Below are 26607 nucleotides of genomic sequence, written 5' to 3'. Positions count from 1 at the left end.
ACCTGACCCGAGCCACCTGATTCGTGGAATACAGATATCGGCGCGCTCCGCTCTGGGAGTTGTAGTTTCCGCGAGTCTTAGCCGGACGGGGCGGGGCGGGGTTGGGGCGGAGCGGGTGGTTAGGGATGAGGTCTTGATGTGAGGGAGGATGAAGCCACTTCTAGGGACACAGAGGCTCTCGGAGCCTCCAGCGCCTCTCGGCGAGCCCCGCGCTCCTTTGGTGAGCGAGGCTCGGACAGCGCCCCACCGTCCGGGAAACTCCCCCTGCGGGGCTGGGGCCCCCTAGTCCCGCCTTCCACCTCTTCTCCACCTATAGCCGGGGCCCGCCGCGAGGGTGTGTGGGAGGCCACCTTCTTAGACCAATAGGAGGACGAGAAGTCGTCTTGGGGGTGTGACTGAAAGGCTGGCGGCAGGCGAGGCCCCGCCCCTGCCCCGCCCTCCCGGGCAAAGCGCGCGGGCGGGGGCGCCTCTGGCAGCGGGCCGGAGCTACAGCCGTCTCCACGGCCATGGCCGCGCGGTCCGTCACTCTTGGCATAGACCTTGGCACCACGTCCGTGAAGGCAGCCCTGCTGGAGGCCGCGCCCGGCGACCCATCAGGGTTTGTGGTACTGGCGAGCTGTGCCCGGGCTGCGCGGGCGGAGGCGGCGGCCGAGAGCTCGGTGGCCGGGCCCCAGGTGAGGCAGCGCCCTGGAGCCGCGCCGCCTCCAGGAGCCTCCTGACAACCCTCTTCCTCCTCCAAGGAGGCCTCCCTGACAGCTCCCTTCGCCAGGGAGCCTCCCTGACTGCTCCAGCCTGTCTGACGTCGCCTGCCCCCATTGCCTCCAGGGGCCTCGGCCTGATCTGTTAGATCTCCTCCCGAGAGCTTTCTTTCCTACCTGCTGGCACTGATCTCCCCACTCTCCGGCCTCCCCTGCGGGCCTTGCCCTTGGTGCTGGATCTCTGTGCTCTCTGTCCTCCACTCTCTGTGCCCTGACCTGCGAGGCATTGCTCTCCTGTGTAGACGGGATGATCCCAGGCCTCCCTCTCTCCTGTGCGGCTCTCTGCTCCTCACATCTGCCCTGTTCCCTTAAGTGCAGGATTCAGTTTGTTCCCCAGGGCAGGGGCTGGGTTTTCCTCCAGAAATCAGTTGCAGAATCAGACCTACCTGGCTCTTTTCTCATTCCGCAGAAGCAGAATGTGGACTGAGAATCTCTAACACTTGGTCAGCAAAAAGTCCCCATCCCCAAGATCTGTGACACGCTGGAGGAAAGACGTCAGAGCAGATAGAGAGACATTGAGAGATAAGTTAAAATGTTTTTATAAAGGATCAGATTGGTAATTATACACCAGAACTAGTGGCTTGAGAAAGCTTCGAGACAGAAATGGAGAATTTCAGGGTTTGGATCCCCATAATTGCCAGCTGCCAAAAAAAGGAATGGAGAATTTCAGGGCAATAGACTCTGTTGGGAGGTGTGGGTGGGTTCAGAAAGGATGTCAGTCCTCAGAGCTGGGTCCCATTAATTCCCTAAGAAAAGTAGCTCTTGTTCAGTTAATTGGCAATAGAAATTAAAATCACGGAACTTTCTGTGTAACCTCATGACTTTTTTCTGGGTCTCAGCTTATTCTTCTCTAAGTTGAAATAGCCTCTAAGGCCCTTTCTAACCACAAAGGTTTTTTTTTTTTTTTTTGGTTTCTTAAATTAGTATTTCAAACCTTGATTTTTCTGAGCTAAGCCCCATCCACTCCCAAGAGTTTTGTTTCTCACAAGCCCTTGACACATATCTGGCTGGACTCAGTTCTTTAGGGTTCAGAGCTCATTTTGCTCAGAAACATTTCAGAGGATAAAGATTTCAGGATGACTTTGCATTTTCATAGAGGCTTTTAAAATTCATTTGGTTGGGGTATCAGGGTATTTTAGGATGACTATTTCACTTCATGGACTAAGAAATGGAGGCAAATTGGCTCTGACCCTGTGGGGGTGAGCAGGAGGCCTGGGACTGTAGGGGAGTGGGCTTAGGCAGTGCCCCTTTCTCTTGAAATGGGGCCACTTCTTGAAAACGACTTTTCTTCACTTCCTCCAACTTTCAGCAGGCTGTTCTGTGCTTTCAGGTGCACCCAGTATGCCACACCTGCCTAATAAGGGGTCTGGTGGAGGCCAGTAATAGCCACCTCCCGCCTCCGCCACGTGTGGGTTGTGCTGTGGGACAAAAAGCATTGCTGTGATTTCATCTACAGTAGGGTTTCTCAGCCTTGGCACTTTTGACATTTTGGGCTGCATACTTCTTTGTTGTGGGGGGCTGTCCTGTGCGTTGTAGGGTGTTTAGCAGCATTCCTGGCCTCTATTCACTAGATGCCATTGCCTCCCCCCAACCCCCTCAAGATGTAACAACTGAAAATGTCTCCCCATTGCCAAATGTCCACTAAGGAACAAAGTCACCCACAAGTGAGGCCACCAACCTATAGCAATGCCTGATGGCTGTATTATTGCCTCATGTCCATACTTTTTTTTTTTTTTTTTTTAATGCCGCTGGCCGATACAGGACTCTGAACCCTTGACCGTGGTGTTACAATACCGCACTCCAACCAACTGAGCTAACCGGCCAGCCCCTCGTGTCCATACTTTTCATTCACCATAAGTACTATGTATACCAAGGTCAAGCTTGGCAGCTATGTGGAGATCAGGTTTTTAGGTATTTGCAAATTTAAAATGTAAGATTTTTGAGGGAAGCTCTGTGACGTTTTATCAATTATTTTTCCTCTCTGGGCCTCAGTTTCCTCACCTGTAAAGAGGGTTGGGGCATGGGGGAGTAGGGTTAAATGAGTTTCTAAGCACTTTTTTTTTGGTGACTGGCAGGTAAGGGGATCTGAACCCGTGACCTTGGTGTTATAACGATGCGCTCTAACAACTGGGCTAACTGGCCAGCCTCTAAGCACTGTTTTCAAGTCTACAGTTCTAGGATTTGGTCTGGATGTAGGCTGACTAATATTCTGAACCAAAGAATGGGGGCATCGCCTTTCCTGTTACATTGTGGGTGCTCTCATTGTCCAAGAGCTACTCCCTGATCACACCCACCCCTGAAACTGGAGCTAATAGCTGAACACTGCCTCCTTGTCTTTACTCCCATCTGGCCTGTTTCGCTTCTCCACTGTCTCCACACACACCACTCACCCACCCTGGGCCCATTTTATTTTATTTATTTTATTTTTTTTGGAGCAGCGGGTATGGGGATCTGAACCCTTGACCTTGGTGTTGTAACACGTACTCTAAACAACTGAGCTAACTGGCCAGCCCCAGGCCCATTTTAAACAGCACCTCCTCTGTCCTGGGAGGATGCACTATCTGACAGCTATGTGGGGACTCTTTAAGCCAGTGCTGTCCAATAGCAATGTGAGCCACAAATGTGAGCCACAAATGTGAGCCATGCGTGTCCTTTTCTATTTTCTAGTAGCCATATTACAAGAAATAAAAGGAAACAGTGAAATTAATTTTAATTGCATATTTTATTTAACCTAGTGTATTCAACATGTAATTATTAATATGCAGTTATTAATAAGATATTGTACATTCTCTCTTTTTTGTACCGAATCTGAAATCTGGTGTGTATTTCACACACATAGCACATTTCAGTTCAGACTCACCGCCTGTGGCTGATGACTGCAGCACTGAGCAGTGCAGGAGACAACTGTCTCTTCTCTGCTTCCTTCTTCCTTCTCTGTTGTGTTCTTTCTTCCCCTCTGGGGATCATGCATAGCCATGTACCTCCTCTATGCCTCTTTGTCTTTTACTGCCCGGTTGGTTTGGCAGTTGTCTCTCCTACATATAAAGAATCCTTGTTAGGATCCGGGTCTGCCTCCTTAGGAAAGTGCTGTGTTCCCTCTCCACTGCTTCAGCCATCCTACCCTCCTTGCCTTCCTTCTTCCTGCTCCTTTGTTCAGGTTTGTTAGGAGCCAAGAATTGCCCCTGACCGAGGCCAGCAGGCTGCCAGGGGCCAGTGAGAGGTCTGTTCCAAGGAGGGAAGGCTGCACTCCTAGAGGGAAGCAAGGGGCCCGAGGACAGTCTTGGGATGCTTTTCCAAGAGCATAGGTTTTTTAGTTAATCCCCAAAGAACTGATATTTATTGAGAGTGGAAGCACATTTCTCTCCTGAACTTTCTCTGGATCCTTCTAGTTATTAAATATCAGTTTATTTTGTGCCTTGAGATGATTTTTGTGTGACAGAAACAGTTTATTTTGGATGTAATCAAAATAAGTATTTAATTTATAAAATTGAGTATCCTAGTTCTTAAACTTTTAATTTAGCCTATAAAGTTTATTCTATTTATACTATATAAGTCTAATATTTTAACTATCACTTTTGAGGGCCTTTGAATAATACTTAACCCAATTTTAGTTAATTAAATACCATATATATATATACACACACACTTTTTTTTTTTTGGTGGCTGGCTGTTATAGGGATCCAAACCCTTGATCTTGGTGTTATAATGCTGCACTCTAACCAACTGAGTTAACTGGCCAGCCCTTACCTTAGATGTTTTAAACTGCAGTTATGCATTTAATCTATTTTGTTGTTTAGGTAGTGCAGTTGTCTGACTTAAATCTCTTCAGAATACTTAAGTAATTCTTATAAATCAATGTATACCTATGTAAACCTTAAATGCTCTTATATGTTTCAAATCCTTTTATAAATATAGTGAGATCTGAACTTATAATCACAAATCTTGATCAGGTACTCAATTTCACATTTTAAATTGTAGTTACAAAGGTAACAAAGGCCAGATTCTCTTAAACATATAAATTTACTTAAAATGCTAAGTACCCCAAGATTCTTTAAACAAGAATATTAACAACATGGGCATTATTCTTTTAAACATGCATATATTTAACTCTTGATCTTTCCACTTTGAAATGTACTTATTTACCTAGAAAACAAATATGTCATCTGGGCTGCTTTCCCAAGTAGGTATTTGTGTCAGCCTTCTTAGCTTACTGAGATTTCTTACTGATTAGAGGCATCTACTGGAATGGGGTTGGGACCCTCGGGTCCTATTTATCGTCTCTAACAGGGACTTAATAATTTAAAGGAAGAGGAAGAGCCAAGATTTCTTAAGTTTTTGTTACATCACTGCCTGCTTTTGAAGTTGAGTCTGTAACTCCCTCCCACTTGGATATACCACTTGACTGGATCTGGCATTTCTTTAGCTCTAAGATATCAAAATGCATTTTCCCTGCTTGACTCTGAAGATCTTTGAACTTGTCCAAATCCTGTGTTCTTTTCATATTCTTATCTCTTAGAACCACTTAACTCTTACAGATATTAATATGGTATTTGATTAAATTTCACTTATCTGTCATGATTTTGTCTTTCAAGGTCATTCTGCTTAGAGAAGTTTTCAAGGAGGGAGGAATTCAGAAGAAAAGGATAATCAGGAAAGGATGCACCTGACTTTCTTCAGTCTCTTTTCCACCCCTGGAAAATCTCTCTACACAATTGGTCTTCCTCTATGTAGCTCATACCATTGCCCAGTTAATCTTCTGAATACACAGCTCTGATGGTGATGCTATCCCATTCAGAAAGTCCCAGGGGCTCGCCTTTACTTTAGGAAACGCTTGGCCCCAGCCTCTCCTCTCCCACCGGCCCCTCACACAGCCCAGCCTCACTGACGCTGTGCCCCGTGTGTTCCCTGGGCCTCCTCCTTGCCCACCTTCCCTATGTGGGTTTTGGTTTCAAGTCCAGGGCCTGCCCTCAGAAAACGTTTGCCAGGTGGATGTACTAAAGCCCGAATGGATGAAAGCAAACAGCTCCTGCTAAGGCGCGTTATTCCCTTAGTCCTTTCTGGACCACACCTTTCCTGCAAGCTCCTCCCTGCCGTGTTCCCCAACCCCACCACTGTATGTGCTTGTGAAAGACCCTTCCCTTATTTCTCCTGTTTATAGCACGGAGCAGTGCTTGTCTCAGCTCAGACTGGCCACAGTGGGGGGTAGAGCTTGGCGCATTTGCTGAACCTCCTCTGGGAAGGCAGGGAGTGGGCCTTGCTTACTACATCCCTACTCCAGGCCCTGCGGAGGTATTGGAGATCCCTCAGCCCCACATCTCATCTCTGAGGCCCATGATCAGCAGGTCTTGGAAGTGATCCCGGTGGGATTAGCTGGGCAGCCACCACCCAGGAAATCCCTCGAGGACTGCCCTCTTGCCCTTGCCCAACATGTCCTGTTCTGTTTCCAGGGGCGGGAGCAGGATGTGAGTAGAATCATCCAAGCCCTGAACGAGTGCCTTGCTGCCCTTCCCCGGCTGCAGCTCCAGAAAGTCAGGGGCATCGGAGTGTCAGGACAGATGCATGGAGTCGTGCTTTGGAAAACAGGCCAAGGTATGCTGGACTCAGGGGGTGATCTCATGCTGGTGACAGTCACTTAGGGAACTAGCAAAGGGCTCTCTGTGAAGGGTCAGGTTATCCTGCAGTGGGAATAGAGTGAAAGAACACATGCTACCTCCTGTATTTTGTGTGCATCCTGTCTTTTCCACTCACACATCATCAGCACGTGATCCAAGAACAGGCAGAAGGAAGAGAATCCTCTTTGATTCTTCTCTAGGATTTAGCAGAGTGGATTTTCCACAGCTTTCTCTTTGCCTGTGTCCGTGCCTCAGAACATTAGTGCTGACAACCAAGAGATTAGCTGTAGCTGTAGGAGATGCCAAGACTCCGAGGAAATTCTTGAATTTGGGCATGGTTTCCATTGTCTACCTAATCACACATATTTGTGATTTCTGAATTCCAGGGTGTATCCTTTTTATGGGCTCAGGTGCTAAGCATCATTCAGCCAGTCTTCTTATGAAAGTCTGCAGAGGTGGGTGACCTGTTCTGTTTGGCCCCAGGAGGAGAACTAAGCCAGTAAAACAACAGTGAACACTTCACATGCCAGGGGCTGGGCTGAAGCCATTACCTGCATGGCCTCATTGAACTTTCCCAACAACCTTATGACATAGGTTACCATACTGTCACCATTGTGCAGGTGAGAAGTTGAGGTTCAGAGAAGTTAGGATAATATGCTCAGGGTCATGAGGCAGTGAGTGGTGACTCCAGCTTCTGAACCCAGGTCTGTCTGACTTCAGACACTGAGCTTTTAAAGGCCTCTGGGAGGACCAGAACTATAGGAAAGCACAATGGCTCAGTGAAAGGAGGGACTTGTCCACAGAATGTCCAAGGGAGGATTAGGCTCTTAAAGGAAGTTGTGAGCTACCTGTTATGGCAGGCACTCCAAAAAAAAATTTTTTTTCATTATAAAAAAATTTTATAGTTATATCAGAATAGTATTATGAACCAGCATGTACCCATTACCTAGCTTCAACAAAATCAACATTTGACTGCAGGTGTTTTAAGCAGAGGATGGATGACTACTTTGGGGGATGTAGTTAAGAGGATTTGAACATTGTATTCACCCCTTTCTGTCTGGAGAGGCATCTTTTCAGTCCTCTGGGCTGAGTGGTGACAGGTGTCCAGTGATGCATCCTTTGTCACTCCCTGGGATGGGGCTGGCTAATTGTAGAAGCCAGCACAGGCTCCTGCCTCCTCCACTCCCTCTCGTGTGCCTATTGTCAGGCCGGCTGGGACTGTTGGTGGGAGCTGCTTGGCTCCAAGCAGTAGCAGGAGCAGAAGGCCAATTAGGGTGTTAGAGCTGACCTCTCAGAGGGAGTCTGGGTTATAAAAGCTTTTTAAACTCCTTAATTTTGCATTGATGAGAATAAATGTCCTTTTAATACTAAAACCCTTCCCAAGGAGGACAGCAGATATCTAATGATTGTGGTCTGGTCACACGCCTTCCTTTCTGCCCGTCTCCTGGACTCTGTAATAACCACACAAACCATCAGCCGCATTGTTGGGACGAGCTGCTTAATATTTCATCGAGCCAGCCCACACGCCTTCTTGCTTTATTTTCTGTTTCTGGGAAGGAGGAAAACCACTGTTTGCTGGTGATGATCCCTGCTCAGTGGAGTCGAGTGAAATCATATGTGGGATCAAGTCACTGCCACTTTTAACGGTGGCCTTAGTTCAGTTTGGTTTCAGTACCTACAGCGTACAAGGCCCTGTGCTGGGCCCTGTGGGAGATACAGAAGGGAGGGAATGAAGTCTCTGCCTTCCAGAACACAGTCAACACAGATGGGCACCAGTAACTCGAGCAGAGAGCTAAGTGCTTCAACGAGGGCACAGGCGAGCAGGTTGGAGAGGAGAGGCAGTGATTAGTGTTTTCTGAGAGGCCTGTGGTTACGCCTGTTTCCAGACTCCATTTTCAGGCTCAGTAAAAGCAGGAGAGAAATGGGGATCATAAAACAAAGCGGCGGGGACCATAAAACGAAGCAGCAGACTGGGAGAAAATATTTGTCAGTGTATAGTAGACGAAGGATAGATCCGTACACATGAGTGTAGGAACCAGTAACTAAGAAAGGACTGGTGGCCCTAGGATAAATAGACAAAAGATACCAATAGGCAATTCCTAGCAGAGGAAATACAAACGGCTAATAAACATAGGAAAAGATGCTCAATATCATTAGTAATTAGGGAAGTGCAGATGAAAACAACAATGAGAAATCATTTTCCTCCCAGTGGACTATAAGAAATCAAAAAGTTTGGTAATCTCAAGGGTTGGCAAAGGGGGCAGAAAATTGGTTCTTTTAAAGACCACTGCTGGCAATGTAAATTAGTGCCGCTGTTTTGGGGGGCGAGTTGGCAGGACCTATTAAATATAAGATAGCTGCCACGATCAGCAGTTCTGCTACTTGTTCAGGAAAAGTGCTCTTGAACGTGTGTGTGCAGGAGGAGGTATAATCATGGTCATTTAGTGCATCCTCGCTTATAGTGAAAAACACGTTGTTTAACTGTAGGGGGCTGCTTGAATAAACGCTGGTAGGCCCATGCTGTAGAATGATATGCTGTAGTTAAAAAGAATATGCTTCATTCATGTGTATTAACATAGAAAAAACTCTAGAACATGTTATTGGATGATAAAACAACCCCTACCAAGGTCCAGGGTTCAAACTCTGTACAGACCAGCTGCCAAAACCAAAACAAAACAAACAACCCCTAGAACAGTAAGTGAAGTATAGTACTACTTTTTAAAAATATAGACTTAAAAAAGCTGCATACCCAGGTCAAGAGTTCGGATCCCCTCCTGCCAGCTGCCAAAAACAAACAACCCACACCCAAATCAACTACACAAAGCAAAATATGTTGTGTGACAGTAAAAACTGTCGGGGCCAAGGGAAAATCTTCCTCTTCACGCCTGAAGGTTCACTAAAAAAAAAAAAAAAAAAAAAAATCACCTGTTAAGATTCAGTTAACATGAAGAAAAGGCATAACAAATTTTACTATTTTAACATACTGGGGAGGGGCGATGCACAGGGAAATCTCAAGAGAGTAATTTCCCAACTAATCAAAGAGGATACAGAAGCTTATTTGCAGGGAGAGAGGGGAGGTGGGGGAGGTAGAAGCCTGAAGGGCCACGGCCTGAGACCGGAAGGAAGGCAGAAGTTAAAGCCGGACGGCTTGTTCTACAGATAGGATCTTGGAGCTGCCTTCAGAAAGAGTAGACAGTAGCTGAAGCAGAGGATTCGGGAAAGCTGGCTGCTGGCATATTTTTCTCTACAGATGTAAATTTCTTTCCACAGATGATTAGCCTTCCAGTTTTTCTAGTCTCTCTGAATTAGCCATCTTGAAATATGTCAAAGTATATATATATTTTGGGCTAAAATATTTTGCTTTCCCACAAGGGTTACCAACAAATACTAACCGTGATGAGAAGTGGGTGGGGACTCAGGTGGGGGGTGAGCAAGTGGGGCCTTTGCTTTATCTGTAATATCTGAGCATTTTATGTTGAGAATGCATTCATTTATCACTTGTGTCATTAAAAACTTAAAAAGATATCAATTCTTTGACAAAAGAAAAAGAAAAAAAGGAAGAGAGGAAGGGAGAAGGAAAAGAATATATCCATCAGGTCACATTCTGGAGCAGACTGCCTAGATTTGAATCCTGATTCTACTAGCTGTGTGAACTTTTTAAAACTTTTTTTTTTTTTAAAAGATGACCGGTAAGGGGATCTTAACCCTTGACTTGGTGTTGTTAACACTATGCTCTCCCAAGTGAGCTAACCGGCCATCCCTATATAGGGATCCAAACCTGTGGCCTTGGTGTTATCAGCACCACACTCTCCCAAGTGAGCCACGGGCACCCTAACTTTTTAAAACTTTTAAAAAACTTTTGAAATCTGGGCAAATTTTTAAAACTTCTGTGCCTTATTCTTCTTTTGTATAAAATGGGGATAATTATCACACCTACCCTATAATTATCTAGATTATATAAATTAATATTTTTAGTGTGTTTGAACAATACCTGGTACATGGTAAGCTCACTGTTTTTGTTTTGTAATGAAAACGATGGTCCAAAATAAAAAAAAAAAAAAAGGATCAAAAGAGTTTTGGAAGCTTAGGTTTAGGGAGAAGTGCAGCTGTGGGGGTAGAATACACTGAGCGGATAGTTCCCCTTTCCTGTCTCCCTCTCCATCTCCAGTGAAACAATATGATGCCAAGCTAATGTTTCAGGTGCATGATCCCCAAACCCTCACCTGTAACATGCCTCCCTGCTCTGTTGGGTCTTGGCCTGGAATTCTAGCCAGATTGCTTGATAAGATCCCTGCAAGCCTTTGCCCTAGCTGTTCCATCTACCTGTGACACTTGTCCCCAAATACTCCCTTACTCCATTCAGTCCCTTCTTACCTGTCATCCCAGATAGGACTTCCATGACCACCCCCAACAACCTGTCACTCTCTTCCCTGTTACCCTGCTATACATTTCTTGATGGCAACTAAAAGTACCTGGTGTTATGTGTGTGTTTGTTTATAGTCTGTCTCCATCCCTAGCATATAAGCTACATGAAAGCAGTGACTTTTCCCTGTTCACTGCTGTATTCTCAGGGACTAGAACCAGTGCCTAATGCATATTAGATACTCAATAAATATATCATGTAATCATGCATGCATGCATGAATGAGTGAATACATGTTTCATGGCCTGGAACCAAGGTCAGAGGGGCAGGTAAGTCTCTTTCTTTGGTTCTGAATGAGCAAGGTTATAGGAAAATGTAATGGCTATGGCTCCCAAATCTGGGATCTGAGATCAGACATGCCATAAAACAGCTGTATGTGACACATGCCCTGCTTTGCTTCATGGCAGGCAACATCTGCAGTGGACCCTAGAGTCTCATCTCCATCCATTAGCTCTGAAGTGTGCTCAGTGGCTGTTAACTTTTCTGCACTGGTACTTTATGTCAGCGTTCTTTTTGCATACTTTTGCTGTGGTTGTATTCATATTGTGTGGAGGTGTAGGAAACATTCTTTGTTTTAGGAGGGGAGAGAACAAAAGATATGTAAGGGGCTACATCCTCTTTCTCAAAGGTTGCTGGAAAAGTCTTGGTTATGGACAGAGTTTAGAAGTTAAACATTCATCATCATCATCATCATCTTCACTAACATTTACTGAGCACTTACTGTGTGCCATGTCACTATTCTAAATGCTTTACATGTGTTAACTCATTTAATACACACAATTCTCTGCACAACACACATCCCTAACCCTTACTCTACCTCTTCCCCTTGCGAGTTGCCTGAGAGTAAAGTCAATACACAGAGGCAGAGCCACTGGGATCCAGGTAAACAGGGGCACACGTGCACTCTACCTCTGGACTTCCAGGTGCAGTTGACAGAAGATGCTGACCTAGCCTGTCTGCTGGCTCTTCCCCCCAAGATCAGTTTCAGGGAAATTCTAAGAGAAAAACACCACAAAAGGGGAGAACATCGTGAGAAACCCTGGGGTGATGGGGCTCTTTTGAGCTGGTGTGTGTGGGTGGGTGGTCTGGGTCTGGCAGCCAGCCTTGCCTATAGGAGGATAGACCAGGAAGGGAACTGCTGGTTTCCCTGGCTTGTCATGGTTTTGGAACAAGTGGTGCCTGTCCCCACACCCACAGGAACTCAGGTATCTTCAGAGATAAAATCAAGGCAGAGGTGGGCTGGCCAGATGGCCCACTTGGTTGGAGTGTGATGCTGATAACATACACCAAGGTCAAGGGTTCAGATCCCCATACTGGCCAGCAACAACAGCAACAAAAAATCAAGTCGGTGGATAAAAGCAGATGTCGTCCTCAAACTCTAGGTGACCTCTACTCTAAAGGCCTTCATAACATTATTGGTTCTTGGGGGACAGAGAGGAACCCTGACCTGAGGAGATGTTTTGTGGGGATGGGTTAGCTGTGCGTTTACCTGTGGATCCACCCCAGGACTCATCCATCCACCCCAGCTCATTGGAGCTGACAGGAACTGAGGCCCAACCCATTTACACTGCCTGACAGAGTAGATCCAATATTTCCAGGGGAAAATGAGCTCACAGGCCAGGATAACTAGACATTTGAAGAGCATAACTATTTCACAAGGAAAGCATTGTGCTGGGTTATTTGATGGAGAATCTATCAGAAGCAGAACTATTAGAATGGAAACACGAAGAATTTAAAATTAGCTTGACACACTAAATGATATTAAAGAAAGATATCAACAAGGACACAACAAAAGAAAACATAAAAAGAACCAAACAGAAATATTAGGTATGGAAAATGAAATAGTTGAATATAGTATATGGGATTAATAGAAGAATGGATAAGACTTCAGAACAAATTAGAGAATAAGAGATCAGATTGAGGAAATCTCTCAGAAGGAAGAAGGAAAGGACAAAGAAGAAGAAAATATAAAAGAAAAGCTAAGAGATATTGAGCATAAAAGTAGAAGTATTAGATCTGAATAATAGGAGACTCAGAAAGGGAAAAATAAAAGTGAAGAGGAAAAAATAGCTGAAGAAATAATGGAGAACAATTTCCCATTGTTGACAAAATAAGATGGAACACCTCAGACTGAACTGAAAGAGCCATAGAATGTCAAAGAGGAGAGAGAAGGAAAACCCCACAGCTAGATATATTCTAGTGAACTTTTAAGGATTTAAAAGACAGAGAAAATTCCAAAAGCTTAGAGAGCAAAAGATCAGATCCCATATAAAATAATGAGCAGATTGACATTAGGTTTTTCTCAACAGCAGCACTCTATGTAAAAAGACAATGAGATAGTAGTTTGATTATTTATTCCTTCATGACAAACTACATCCAAACTCAGTCACTTTAAAACAACCACTAATTTTGTCATATCTGATGATTTTTTGGGTCAAATTGGGCAGGGCTCAGCTGACTGGTTCTTCTACAAGGAGTTGGCAGAGGTTGTGGGTTAGTATTCATCTGGTGGACAGTCTGGGCAGGAAGGTTCAAGACAGCTTTATTCCATGCCTGGTGCCTTGGTGGGAAAGGCTGGAAGGCTGGCTCACCTGGAGATATGCCAGGTGCCTCATGCAACCTCTCCACGAAGTTTCTCCAGCAGGGTGGTTGGGCTTCTTACCTGGAGACTGGTTTCCCCCAGCGTGAATGCTCAGGAGGCTCAGGGAGAGCTCCAGCATTTCTTATTACCTAGCCTTGGAGTCCTAAGACATCACTTCCTCCACAAGTAACCAAGGCCAGCCTATATTCAAGGAAAGAGGATTTGGATGTCATCTTTTAATGGGAGGAGTAGCAAAGAATGTGTGTTTGTCTACCACAAATGTTGATTTTTTAAACAATTTTAATTTCATTTTATTTTTTCAACCTATTTAGTGTGTCTGGATTTTTTTTTTTTAAATAGTGTTTTTAAGCATTGAAGGAAAGGAACTTTTAACCTAGAGTGTTATAACTGATCAAACTGTCATTCAAATATAAGAACATAAATAGTATTCTGAGGTATTCAGATAGGCCTTCAGACACTTTGCCATGGAAAGACCTACACTGGAAACAGGATGAAATATTTAAGAGCAGAGAAAAATCCAGAAGATGTTACAAGAGACAAATGAAGTGAAGATGGCCAGATTCCTTAGCAAAGTTTGATGTCTAAAAATCAATTAGCTAAGACCAAAGGAAAAGAAGAAATAGTTGGTAATCATCCAGAATCAAGCCTTGGTAATGTCATCATTATGAGGGTCAGAAGGACAGAGACCAGTAGGCTTGAGATCGTACCCAGGGTCTTCTCTTATGGGGTGGAGGGAGATACAATAGCAACTTAAAAAATGAGTGAAAAGAAACCAGAAGTGGGACAGATGGAGGGAATAAAATACTTGCCCAGGGTCACATGGCCATTGTGTGGTAGAGCCGAGTACCAACCCCTGGCACTTCGACATTAGAACCCATGTGTGAGCCAAGCGTTATCGTAGAGTGATAAACATCTCCTGTTAACTTGCCAGCAGAGTGATCTCAAGGACATGCTAGTACCCGGTCAGTTGGTCTTTTCTCCATTTTTGGTAATCTTCCTGTTCCAGGCTGTGAATGGATGGAAGGAGGGGCTGCCCCTGTGTTCAAGCCCAGAGCCGTGAGCCACCTGGTCACATGGCAGGATGGCAGGTGTAGCAGTGGGTTCCTGGCGTCTCTGCCCCAGCCAGAGTCCCATCTCAGTGTGGCCACAGGGTTCGGCTGTGCAACCATCTTCTGGCTTTTGAAAAATAGGTACGGACAGCTGTTCTTTGAATCAGGTGCTGGGTTTCCAGGGGAATGAGAGTGGGCAGCGGGCAGCAACTCTAGCCAGTCAGCATCACTCCACCTGCTGGATGGTGCCTGGGTGAGCCTGGCCTGCCATGGGGTTCAGTCCCAAGACCTGGACTGGCTCTTTATTGGCTATCCAGTTCTAACCCAGAGGGAGAAAGAAAGGGACAGAGAGGGCACATGACTTGCCAGGGGTCGTGTGGTGAGTTCACTGTGGGGTCAGGGTGTGGAGCTGCTGAGAAGAGCTGATGTCCTGATTTCATCCCTTGAGTCCCCTCCCCTAGGGCTGACTTGGGCTGGCTTTCCTTGGAGTGGCTTGGGGGTTCTCACCCCAGGGGGGCCACAGCATGTTGTGGCTGACACCCAGCTCTACCATGGCTAGTCCCCAGTGCCCACAACCAGGTGCAGCACATGCTTCCAGAGTCCACATTAGCCCACACTGAATTGTTTTTGTTATGAAAAACAGCCCAGAATTCCTGAAGTCCTACGATGCAGCTGGCACCATCCAAGACTATGTGGTGGCCATGCTGTGTGGCTTGCCCAGACCCCTGATGTCCGATCATAATGCTGCTAGCTGGGGATATTTCAATACCCAGAGCCAAAGCTGGAACTTGGAGATGTGAGTATAACCTCGCAGGCTGGCTGCAGGCTGAAGGGCACCTCCAGACCAAGAGCTTCAGTGGGGCTTTCCCATTTGGAAGTGGGGGAGGGTTCCTAGAGGCCAGCCTGTTCCAGTCACTGGGTGTGGGTGGCCCAGCACGGGTGAAGCCCTGGGGTGGGGGGCTCCATCCCCTACACCATGCTGTCCTCTCTCTCCTCCACTGCCACCCAGACCCAGAGTGGGCTCCCCAGTTCTCTGTGAGCCCGGGGCCAGCCTGTAGATTTCACAGAACAACTTTCACTCTTTAGTATAGTTTAAAATAAGGTAGAGAACTGTAGGCAGTGGGCTTGAGGGACGCCATCTAAGTTCTGTTTAAATCATCATTTGCCTTTTCAGGTACAGAAGTACAGTGCTCTGTAAGTTCACTCTTTTCAGAGCCCAAATTCTGAGCTCTGAAATAAAACAAAAAGCACCTGGTAGTTCAGGTAAAGGACTTTCTAGCATGTTTTATAAAGTTGACAGCCCCATTTTCACTAACCCCGTGTGATGAATGCATTGATAGTCAGGAGACCAGTGGGTTTGCCTTTGGTTTGGAGTGTGCTGACCAACTCTAACTTTGTGCTGAAACTTGGACTACCTCCTTTTGCAGAATGTCTGTGTTCCCTTCAAAGACAGGAGGCTGGAATGACATCTGCCTTATCTAATCCTTGTCAATCGCTGCTGCTTAAGCTGGTCGTTTTCTTCCCTGAAAGGGTGAATCCCAAGCTTCTGAAATCCAGTGTTCACTATTTACCAAGCCCAAACTCATGGTTTTAAAAAAGCCAGAGAGGCTGTTTGTGACAACATAAGATTCTACCCTCCCTTTTCCTGTTTGTGTCCTGTAGTGTTTTCCCTTGCCGAGTTTCCTGGAAACAACAAAATAACAGAAAACCAAGCACCAGGTAAATATGGGTGTCCACTTTCGTTTTACAGATTGAAGGGCTCGGGCTTTCCTGTGCACTTGCTCCCGGACATCGCTGAGCCTGGCAGCGTGGCAGGGAGAACTTCCCATGTATGGTTCGAAATCCCAAAGGGGACGCAGGTGGGAGTGGCCATGGGTGATTTACAGACCTCTGTCTATTCTTGCATGGCCGAAAAAACAGATGCAGGTCAGTTTTTCTTGTGTTCTGTCATGAGGCTTACCCTGGTGCCTTCTAAGCACCAGCTCTGAGTGAGGGGCTGAGGGGCATACAGAACTTAGCAGCTTCAGCATCCTGGTAGAGATCCTTATTCTGTAAGGATGAAAAACACCCTCATCCCTGCAGGTGAAACCCTCTGCTCAGGGAGCTTACACGCCAGCACGGCAAGTTCTGTCCCCGAGCACTGACCATCTGTGCATACCTCCTCTAGGCTGGGTGGGGGAAACAGTTCTCTCTAGCTGGCTGGTTTCTGTGTAAGTCCATGACCTAGAGCACAGGTGATTAGATTAGGGTTTTTGCTATTGTGTGGTTGTCTATGTGAGGTATGTGAGATCTGATGAGAAATGCAGAATCTTTTCTGTATCCAGAGTAAGAGAATCACAGTGAGGTGGAGGCAGCAGTCTTGGGCAGGGGTTGGCAGACTTTTTCTCTAAAGGTCCAGATAGTTAATTTTTCTGCCTTGTGGGCCATTCAGTCTCTGTTGTAGCCACGCAGCTCTGCTGTTGGAATTGGAAACCAGCGGTAGACATTACAAAAACAAATGAGCATAGCTGTGTTCCAGTAAAACATTATCCATTGGCACTGAAATGCCAATTTTATATACTTTTCCTGTGTCATAAAATATTCTTTTTTTTTTTTTTTTTTTAAAGATGACCGGTAAGGGGATCTTAACCCTTGACTTGGTGTTGTCAGCACCATGCTCAGTCAGTGAGCTAACCGGACATCCCTATATGGGATCCAAACCTGTGGCCTTAGTGTTATCAGCACCACACTCTCCTGAGTGAGCCACGGGCTGGCCCATAAAATATTCTTTTGATTTTTTTTCAATCATTTAGAAATGTGACAACATGCTAGTGGGATTGTAAAATGGAGCAGCCCCTTTGGAAAACAGTCTGGCAGGTCCTCGGATGTTAAACATGGAGTTACCAGAAATTCTACTCCTAAAATACACCCCAGAGAATGGAGAACGTATGTCCACACAAACACCTGTACACAAAAGTTCATGGCAGCGTTATTCATAATAGGTAAAAGTAGAAAAAAACCCAAATGTCCATCAACTGATGAGTGTATTAAAAAAATGTGGCACATCCACATAGCTAAAAAGGAATGAAGATCTGATGAAAGAAAAACTTAGGCACATTTAAATTTTAAAGAGTTTATTTGAGCATTCAGCAATTCATGAATTGGAGTAGCAACAGGCCTGAAATGGCTAGCGTTCTACTGGGAAGGAAAGAGGGGAACGTTTATAAAGTATTTGTAGAAGCAAGACAAAGAAGACAATTTTGATTGATTCAAGTGGAAGGCTTCTAGTTAGAGGTTAGTTGGTGGTTTCTGATTGGTGCAGTTTCTAGTTTCAATTTATTGTTTATGTTGGGCTTTGGTTTGTTTGTGTAGGATTTTTCTTTTTTGGCAGCTGGCCAGTACAGGGCATGTAGGAATTTAAAGTGTCAGAGCCACCCTAGTCTAATGGCCTCTCAGTTAGAATGTTTTTTTTTTTTTTTTAACATTACTAATAAATACCATAAAATGTAAGTGAAAGAAATAAACAAAGCCAGGCACAGAGGCCATATATTATATAATTCCATTCAAATGGAATGTTCAGAATAGGTAAATCTATAGAAACAGAAAGAAGGTTAATCGTTGCCAGGGGTTTGTGGGAGTGACTGCTAAAGGGTACAGGGTTTCTTTTTGGGGTGATGAAAATTTCTAAAAGTAGGTAGTGGTTATAATCATACAACTGTGAACACACTAGAAACCACTGAACTGTACACTTTAAAACTGTATATTTTACAGTGAATTTATGTGATTTACAGCTCAATAAAGCTATTATTAAAAAAATAGAAAAGCTGTTCAGGGCCACACAGCTCCTGGGCCATACAAAAACGTGTGGCAGGTAGATATGGGCTGAGGGCCATAGTTTGCCTACTCTTAGTCTAGGGTAAAGTCTAGGCCTGCCTGCCCGAGCAGGGTGGCCGGAGGGTGATGTAGCCACCATCATCTACACCAGCATGTGTGTTTTGTTGGATTCTCACAGAAGCCTGGTGGAACGTGTCCACTTTGGGAGCTCCTCCTTGTTATCTAGGGGAACAGAGAATTCGTTCATCTCACCCAGGGTTTTCTCTTGGTCATGACATCTTTTTTTTTTTCCTCCATCAGTTAGAAATATTACAACTCAACTCTGAGTTAAAAAATCCTGACTAGCACTATCCTCTGTGCAGTAGTTTATTCCCATTCTTAAAAGATAAAACGTCAAGTAACTTTTTGTGTTGTTTTTTGGGGGGTAGCAATTTCCCCTTTTAAGCAAACAAACAAACAAATAAATAAATAAATAAATAAATAAACTACCATGTTGAACACACTGAGAAAATGAAGATGCAAACATTTTGAGGTGAAGTGTTCTCAGTACCTGATGTACTTATACCATCATAGCCATGTGTGGAAAAAGCGTAAGATTATATGACAGGGAAGGGTGAAATTCTGGGCCAGCTTGTGGCTCACTTGGGAGAATGTGGTACTGATAACACCAAGTCCACGGGTTTGGATCCTATATAGGGATGGCCGGTTAGCTCACTTGGGTGAGCATGGTGCTGACAACACCAAGTCAAGGGTCAAGATCCCCTTACCGGTCATCTATTAAAAAATAAATGGTGAAATTCTGCCCATTTTGTTTGCATACATGTGATAAAATCTTTTAAGATGAAAAAAGTTTAAAACCTTTTTCTACCAAATTTTCAACTAAAATCAATGCCCCAGGAAAATATGCTAAGTTTTTTCTGTTTATATTCTTTAATTTTCCCATTACACTATCTCTTGACTTGTATTTCCAGAGCAGGGATACCAGGGAACTCAGGCAGGCTTTGGAGTCCAGCCTGCAGGGTTGGGATTTCAGCACCTCACCTCATCTAGTGTGATGTTGGGCAGGCCAAGTCTCCTTCCTGATCCCTTGTCATCATCCAAAATGAGGGCAACGATGAAAGCCTTTCTCATGGGGCAGTTGTGGTGATTGACTGGGATGTGCCTGTAAAGAGTCTGGCACTGTCCTTGTTCCTGGCAGTTTTCAGATCTTAGACTGTTCCCTTTACAGAGGGCTTCCCTGTGCCTGGATATAAATGTGCTTTCTAAATGGTGAGGGGCTAATCAAATGGGAAGCAGGTAGGATTAGGCCCCCTCTTCACTGAGGTGGGTTACATTCTCTGGTTCCAGATTGGGGCTGCTGGCCTGTGCTCCACTGAGTCCTGTCCATGGGCAAAGCTGGTTGGCCCCCGTTGCTGACCTTTGCCTGTCCCTTCAGTGCTTCAGTTCATAGTCATGACAGGAGGCTTGACATGGCAGAAAGTAAAGGCTACTGGCTTTCTGAGACTTGTTTCTCCTCTCCTTGCTCTCACCCACCAGTGGGTAGGAAGATTGAATGCTGACCTCAGTTAGTTTGGTCTCCGACTGGGAAGAGGAGGCTTTGGCCAGGTCTCATGAGAAATGGAGGAGAAGAGACTGCTGGAGTAGTCCACAGGCTGTGGTCTAGAACTAGAGGAGAAAATCATCCCCTCTGGGCCGGGTCTGGGAGATCTCCTTGTGCTGCTGCTGGTGGTGGGGTTAAGAAGAATACCCTGGAAATGAGAAGGAGGTGGTACTTGCGGCAAATAAATGAAACCTCCCCAGAGAATAAAACACTTGGTCCGAGGTCTGACTCTGTAATAGTAATCTATTGCTGTGTAACAAATTATCCCAATGCTTAGTAGCTTAGAACAACAGACATTTATTACCTTACACAGTTTCTGAGGGTCAGGAATCTGAGGGTGGCTGGATGGCCTGGTGCAAGGTCTCTCATGAGGTCACAATCCTGCTGGGGCTGCAGTCATCTGAAGGCTTGGCCGGTCTGGAGCATCTGCTTCTGAGCTCCCTCTGTGGCTGTTGGCCTGTGGGCCTCTCCATGGGACTTCTCATGATGTGGCACCTGCTTTCCCCCAGAGCAAGTGATCTGAGAGAGCAACCAGGACAGAGATCTCAGTGCCTTTTATGACCAAGTTTCCAAAGTCACACACCATCACTCTGCTTTATTTGATCGTTAGAAGAGAGTCACTGGGTCCAGCCCATACTTGCGGGGAGGTGAATCAGGCTCTACCTTGAAAGGAGGAGTATCAAAGAATTCATGGACATATTTTTAACACACCACCTTCCCCCACTGCCTGTTGTGATGTGTGACCTCTAAGATAGCCTGATGGGCCTAAGCTCTGCTCTCTTTGGTCCCCAGTTCTCAACATCAGCACTTCGGTTCAGTTGGCAGCATCCATGCCTTCAGGATTCCAGCCGGCGCAGACCCCAGATCCTGCAGCTGCCATTGCCTACTTCCCGTACTTCGACAGGACCTACTTAGGGGTGGCGGCATCACTCAATGGGGGCAATGTGCTGGCCACATTTGTCCACATGCTGGTTCGGTGGATGGCAGATCTAGGTAAGGTGTGGCCACACAGCAATGTGCTCTGTGTTTGTCCTTTCTGCGTGGCAGTGTTGCAGAGCTTAACATGCTATTTCAGAATCCAGATTCAGGTCCCAGACCCACCAGGTCCCAGCATGTTCCTTCCTTCCTTAGGGATCTGAGCTTCCTCTTTTCCTCTCACCCCCTGAGCTGCTGTCATCTATTCTCTTCTTTGGGGAGGACACCTTTTTCCCTGAGCTTGACTGGGGAGTATCGTAACAGTCTCCCCAGCTTCCCCCTGCCCCCCCGTCTTACTTTCTCTCTCAGTAAGCCCCTGGGCCCCTTGCATTTAAGGTTTTCCTTCTGATGATTATAGACAGCTGGAAATAGAACGACCAAACACGAAGGAGTGAAAAGACTCCTAGTGTTTTACAACATTATAGAAGTCTCATAGCACTTGTTCCTGGTGAGTTCCTGGACTTGTTCCTGACTCACTTTCTTGGAAGGCTCCCTGGAAACTCTGAAGCACTTCAGCTCCCTTCTTTATTCCTGGGGTAGAATTCATCAGGTCTTTCTTTGCTCTGCATGAGCAGCAAAACATGTAACCTATTTCTTCCAGGAGATGTTCCCTTTGCAAGCACTTAAAGTAGAAGTGAAATTTCTGGCTAGCTGTCTAGGTCTAGGGAGATCAGCCATTGGATGCAGTGGTTACCCATAGGAGCTCAAAATTAGGTGGTTGCAGGAGACATCCAACACAGTAACAAGGCACAGGCAGCAGAGAGCACGTGGGAGTTCGTACTAGTTGTACAGAAGGCCCAGGGGCTTACTGAGAGAGAAAGTAAGTGTTGCTGACTGATGGCAGTCCTTCCAGGCTGGCCAGGGACCTCAGGATTGCAGGGCTAGTTCTGCACCCTTGGCTGGGTCCCCTCACAAGTGCTTCATTTAAAGAACCTAGAAAAGATTTCAAGATGCAGAACCAGACTCAGAACCTCCAGGCAAGCCCTTTATCTAGATGCTGGTTTAACTGGGTGGGCAATTGCTCACTGTGTTGTTGGTGTTTCTCTTCATACAGAAGGGACTGTTTTTTTTACCCCTGAAAGAGGTGGAAACATTTCATTTCTCTGTAAGATCCTTTTGCATTTTCATGGTTCTTATTTTGATAAAACAGGGAGTGCTTTGATTAGTATTTTTATGTAATATTTTATGAAATAACCTTTTATGAAATTTGTACAATTACATTGTTTGAGTGAAAAAAAATATCATGCAAATATAATAAAACTTACTCAGATAAGAGGCATTACATTTATTAACGAGGAATGGAAATATTGAAGCATAAAATACAGGGCTAGAAGCCAGGTCTCTCAGGCCTCCAGCTGGTATACACAATAAAAGAAGGCTGGCTGGTTAGCTCAGTTAGTTAGGGCATGGTGCTGATAACATAAAGTTCAAGGGTTCGGATCCCCATACTGGCCAGCTGCCAAAAAACCCCAAAAAACAAAAACAAAAGGAAAGTGAATGAGGAGGTTAGTTTCTCTCTCTCTGATCCGCCATTCTCGCCGCATGACACCCTGCAGTTGCTGCAGAGTCACCTCACCAGCTGTCTTCCCTGGACTTTGGACTTCCCAGAATCTGAAACTATAAGCAATAAATTTTGCTTTCTTACCAATTACCCAGTTCCAGGTATTTTGTTATAAGCAACAGAAACAAACTAATACATGGCCCAAGTGTTTCCCAGTAAGGAAGAAGACTTCAAGTGTATTTTAAACTTTCCTTAAAATTTTTTTGAATTTTTACTAAAGAAAAACAAGCACTTATTTAAAACAAACAAACAAAAAAATGAACAAACAAACAAACAAACAAACAAACAAACAAACAAACAAACAAACAGACAAAACTAAATCACAGACCTTATTTGGATCTCACCAGTTTTTCTGCTGTCTGTTTCCTGCTCCAGGATCCCATCCAGGACACCCGTTGCGTTCAGTCACCATGTCTCCTTACTCTCTCTGCCTTCTACTGATTGATTTGTGTGGGCTGCAGCTGCTGCTGCTGCTGCTGCTTCTTCCTCCTCCTCCTTCCTCCTCCTTCCTCCTTCTCCTTCTCCTTCCTCCTCCTTCTTCCTTCCTCCTTCCTCCTTCTCCTTCCTCCTTCTCCTTCCTCCTCCTTCCTCCTCCTTCCTCTTCCTTTCTTCTTCTTCCTTCTTCCTCCTCCTCCTTCTCCTTCCTCCTTCCTCCTCCTTCTCCTTCCTCCTTCCTCCTCCTTCTCCTTCCTCCTTCCCCTTCTCATTCATCTCCTTTGCCCCTTTCCTCATTAGTTTGGTGATTTTACAGTCTCTGTCTCTTCTTTCAGAAGTTACCAGCACACTTTGTTTCCCAGGATGTGTAGAGACTGTCACTGTGACATGTTTTGTGGTAGCACAAGCTGGTACAACTTGTAAGGAGGGAGCAGAATGTCCATTTCTTTTGCTTCTGCAGTTGCCCCCCATGGACTCAGTCCTATAGATTTATACACTTGTACACACATGCTAGGTTATTCACCAAGCACATGATTTTTTAAAATCCAAGAATAGAGGAGGATTTTTAGAGAAAAGCAGCAGTTCCTGCCCCACCATTTCCACCTACTCCTGGTCCTGCCAGATAGTCACCTTAAGCTCTTACAGCTGCTGTTTGTAGCCTTTTAGAAACTCCGCTCTTTGCTCTGGTTTAGGGACCAGCTTTTAACTGGAGCAGTGCACGGCAGCCAGAGCGTCGGGCTGTGGTCAGTTTGAGGAGGAATTGGCTGGTGCAGCCCACACGCATGACACTGAAGGCTATGAAGGATTTGCTTCTGTGTCCCCAGAGCCATACATATGGGCCCTGGGCAATTCCCCTTTTGGGCAAGTGGGATGTGGTGAGGCCAATAGAGTCTGCAGAGCACCTGGAGCCAGTGCCAGGGCCTGAATTTTCTATTCCCTGGAAATGTAGGCTGAGAAATATTTTCTGGCATGAAAGCCTCTCAAGTGGGGACAACTGGGCTGCACTGACCAGTTGGGTTCAAAAGGTCCCACGGGTTTTTGGCTCTAACGCTGGTGTCTGCCTTCTGAAGCATCATGGCCTCCAAGGCTCCAGTCTTTATGGGAGATGAATTGGCTTCTTTTTGTAGGCACCTTTTTCTGCAGAGTCCTGGGCTGTAGTTTCCCATAACTCTGCTCTGAAAAGTCAGTTTTCACTTGTATCTGCTTCCTGTCATCCAAATATGTGTCAAAATCTTTCATTCCTTATCATTTCCTTTCCTGTACTTTCTGTCCTTGTTGATTTTTCTCATTTTAAAAAAATTTGTCGATATTTTAGTGGAAATTCTAGAGGGGAAGGAAAGACCCTTTTATTCATTCTGCCATCTTTAACCAGGAATCCTGCTGTTCAGATTTTGCTTAGATGCTGTGATACTGAAATTATTTCTCTTCCTTGCTCTAATTCCTGAGTGTGTAGAGTTGGATTTGCTTAAGTTAAATGTTCTGGTGTTATGACCTCTCCGTGACTCTCTAGATTAGAGGTTGTCAGCACTAGCCACACACTAGAAATATTTGTGGAGTTTTAAAACAGTATTGTCATCCTAGTCTTGTGCCCGGAAATGTGGATTTATTTGGCCTGAAGGTGGGGGAGTGGGGCTTGAGCATGGCAGTTTAAGTGTTGATAAGCACTGCTCTAGAAATTCTCCTCCGAAAGTGTGATCCATGCGCCAGCATCAGCAACTTCCTCTGGGAGCTTTTACCAGATGCAGGCCTTCAGGACCTACCCAGGAAGCTGCATTTTATTTTATCTTTTGGGCAGCTGGCTGCCATGGGGATCTAACCCCTGGACTTTGGTGTCGTAACACTGTGCTCTAACCACCTGAGCTAACTGGCCAGCCCAGAAACGGAATTTTAATAAGATCCGTAATTGATTCCTTTGCACATTCAAATTTGAAAAGCACCGGTCCAGGCTGGTGGCTTTCCCACCTGGCTGGGAGAATTTAAAGAGTCACCTGGGAGTTTTTAAAGATTCCAGTGCTCAGGGTGCAGCCCAGAACAATGAAATCAGAATGTCTGGAAATGGGGCCCGCAGTGCTTTTAAAGCTCCTCAGGTGATTCTGATGTGTCACATTAGTAGAGTGTTCCCAATCTTGATAACTTTCTTCCTATCAAGGCCAGGTTTGCTTTCCCTCAGTTAATGGCAAGTTGTCAAATCAAAAGTGATGCTAAGGTCTAAGATCAAAGTGTATTGAAGCCAAAGGCCACCTTTCTTTTTTTTTCTTTAGAATGCAGAGCTATCATAGTGTGGGGAGGAAAATCTGACTGGGACTCTGGCTTGATGCCACAAGCTATAGGATGGTCGCCACATCACTTCTCCCTGGGCCTCAGTGCCCTGTGCATATAAGGAGGGTGGCCTAGACTGTGATTAACCTGGGATCCTGGGATTTCTGTTATGCTGCTAATGACTCTTATAGTTGTGATGATATTTATTAGTCAATGTATGCATTTAGCTCCCTTGGGACCAAGGGTCCCATAGCTGTGCGATGGTTAGGAAGCCTGGGTTAGGGTTAGGGCTCACGGCAACACTTGGGAGATATCTTCCTGAAGTCTGGCTGAGGTCCAGGGCAGTATATAGCTAGCCAGCCTATCTGAGTCCCTGAGCCCAGAAGCCACCAGCCATGGTGTCGGGAGAAGTAGCGAGTAGACCTATCCCTGCCCTAGGAATTTTATACTGTCTCAGCCTGCATCGAGGTGCTGCATCCACTCACGCAGGTCTTCTCTGTTTCTGGCAGGCCTGGAGGTCGAAGAGTCCACTGTGTATTCACACATGATTCAGGCAGCTGTGCAGCAGAGAGACACCTGCCTAACTATCACTCCAACAGTGTTGGGGGAGAGGCACCTGCCGGACCAGCTGGCCTCAGTGACCAGAATCTCCCCTTCTGACCTCTCTCTGGGCCATGTGACCCGGGCCCTGTGCCGAGGCATCATTGAGAACCTGCACTCGATGCTTCCATTTCAGCAGCTCAAAGAGTGGGGCGTGGAACGGGTGATGGGGAGTGGGAGTGCGTTGTCCAGGAATGAGGTGCTGAAGCAGGAGGTGCAGAGGGCTTTCCCTTTGCCAGTGTCCTTTGGGCAGGATGTGGACGCAGCTGTTGGGGCAGCTCTGATCATGCTCCAGAGAAACCTCAACTGGAAGGAGTCATAGTCAGCAAACTCTTTGGCTAAAGGGCTATTGCCAATTTTCCCTCATTCACATTCCCAACACCATCTCTGGGTCATCTTTTTTCCGAACAGTTCTGTGGGCAGTTTATAAAGAATGCTTGTTTGCAGGGTATTGTCTTGGCTGATAACGTACCTTCAGGACATACATTACTCTGATAATGTAGCCAGGACTCACCAACCAGATCCCAAATCAGTGCCTTCCAAAAGAGAGCCACCTGGGAGCTGGTTGCAAATGTAAATGTGGAAAATAAGAAAGAGAGAGAAGGAATAGTAGCCCAGCCTCCTGGCCAGCAGGCTCATCCGTGGTTCACCAGTAGACAGAGACAAAATAAATGTGGACTTTAAACCTCAGAAAGAACGAATCTTCTATCTGTGAAATTGTGAAGAAGAAAAAAAGAATTTATGTTGCTTTTGCTGTCACACCTCAAACTGTAAAAGTTATGGCCACGGTAAATGATAACTTTTATCACATTATATTGTTATAATTGTCTTATTTTATTATTATCATCGTTAATCTCTTACTGTGCCTAATTTGTAAATTAAAATTTATCACAGGTATAAGAAAAAACATAGCATACATAG

The 26607-nt window shown here is 45.5% G+C and overlaps 1 protein-coding gene across 1 annotated transcript; it reads left to right on the top strand.

Annotated features, from left to right (window-relative positions):
* The first annotated feature begins 506 nt into the window (after positions 1-506).
* On the top strand, positions 507-26008 carry SHPK (sedoheptulokinase). The gene is made up of 7 exons (XM_063113050.1): positions 507-674; positions 6206-6347; positions 14401-14584; positions 15087-15239; positions 16194-16369; positions 20649-20849; positions 25596-26008. Exons 1-7 carry the CDS (start codon positions 507-509, stop codon positions 26006-26008), a joined length of 1437 nt encoding a protein of 478 aa, XP_062969120.1.
* The last annotated feature ends 599 nt before the right edge of the window (positions 26009-26607 follow it).

This window comes from Cynocephalus volans, chromosome 10 (assembly GCF_027409185.1).
Source record: "Cynocephalus volans isolate mCynVol1 chromosome 10, mCynVol1.pri, whole genome shotgun sequence".
NCBI lineage: Eukaryota > Metazoa > Chordata > Mammalia > Dermoptera > Cynocephalidae > Cynocephalus > Cynocephalus volans.
This window is presented reverse-complemented; position numbering and strand designations above follow the sequence as displayed.

Coding starts and splice junctions, on each gene's coding strand:
- SHPK (XM_063113050.1), top strand. CDS start 507: ATGGCCGCGCGGTCCGTCACTCTTGGCATAGACCTTGGCACCACGTCC. Junction 14,585..15,086: donor TTCTGGCTTTTGAAAAATAG/GTACGGACAGCT, acceptor TATGAAAAACAG/CCCAGAATTCCTGAAGTCCT. Junction 20,850..25,595: donor TCGGTGGATGGCAGATCTAG/GTAAGGTGTGGC, acceptor TGTTTCTGGCAG/GCCTGGAGGTCGAAGAGTCC.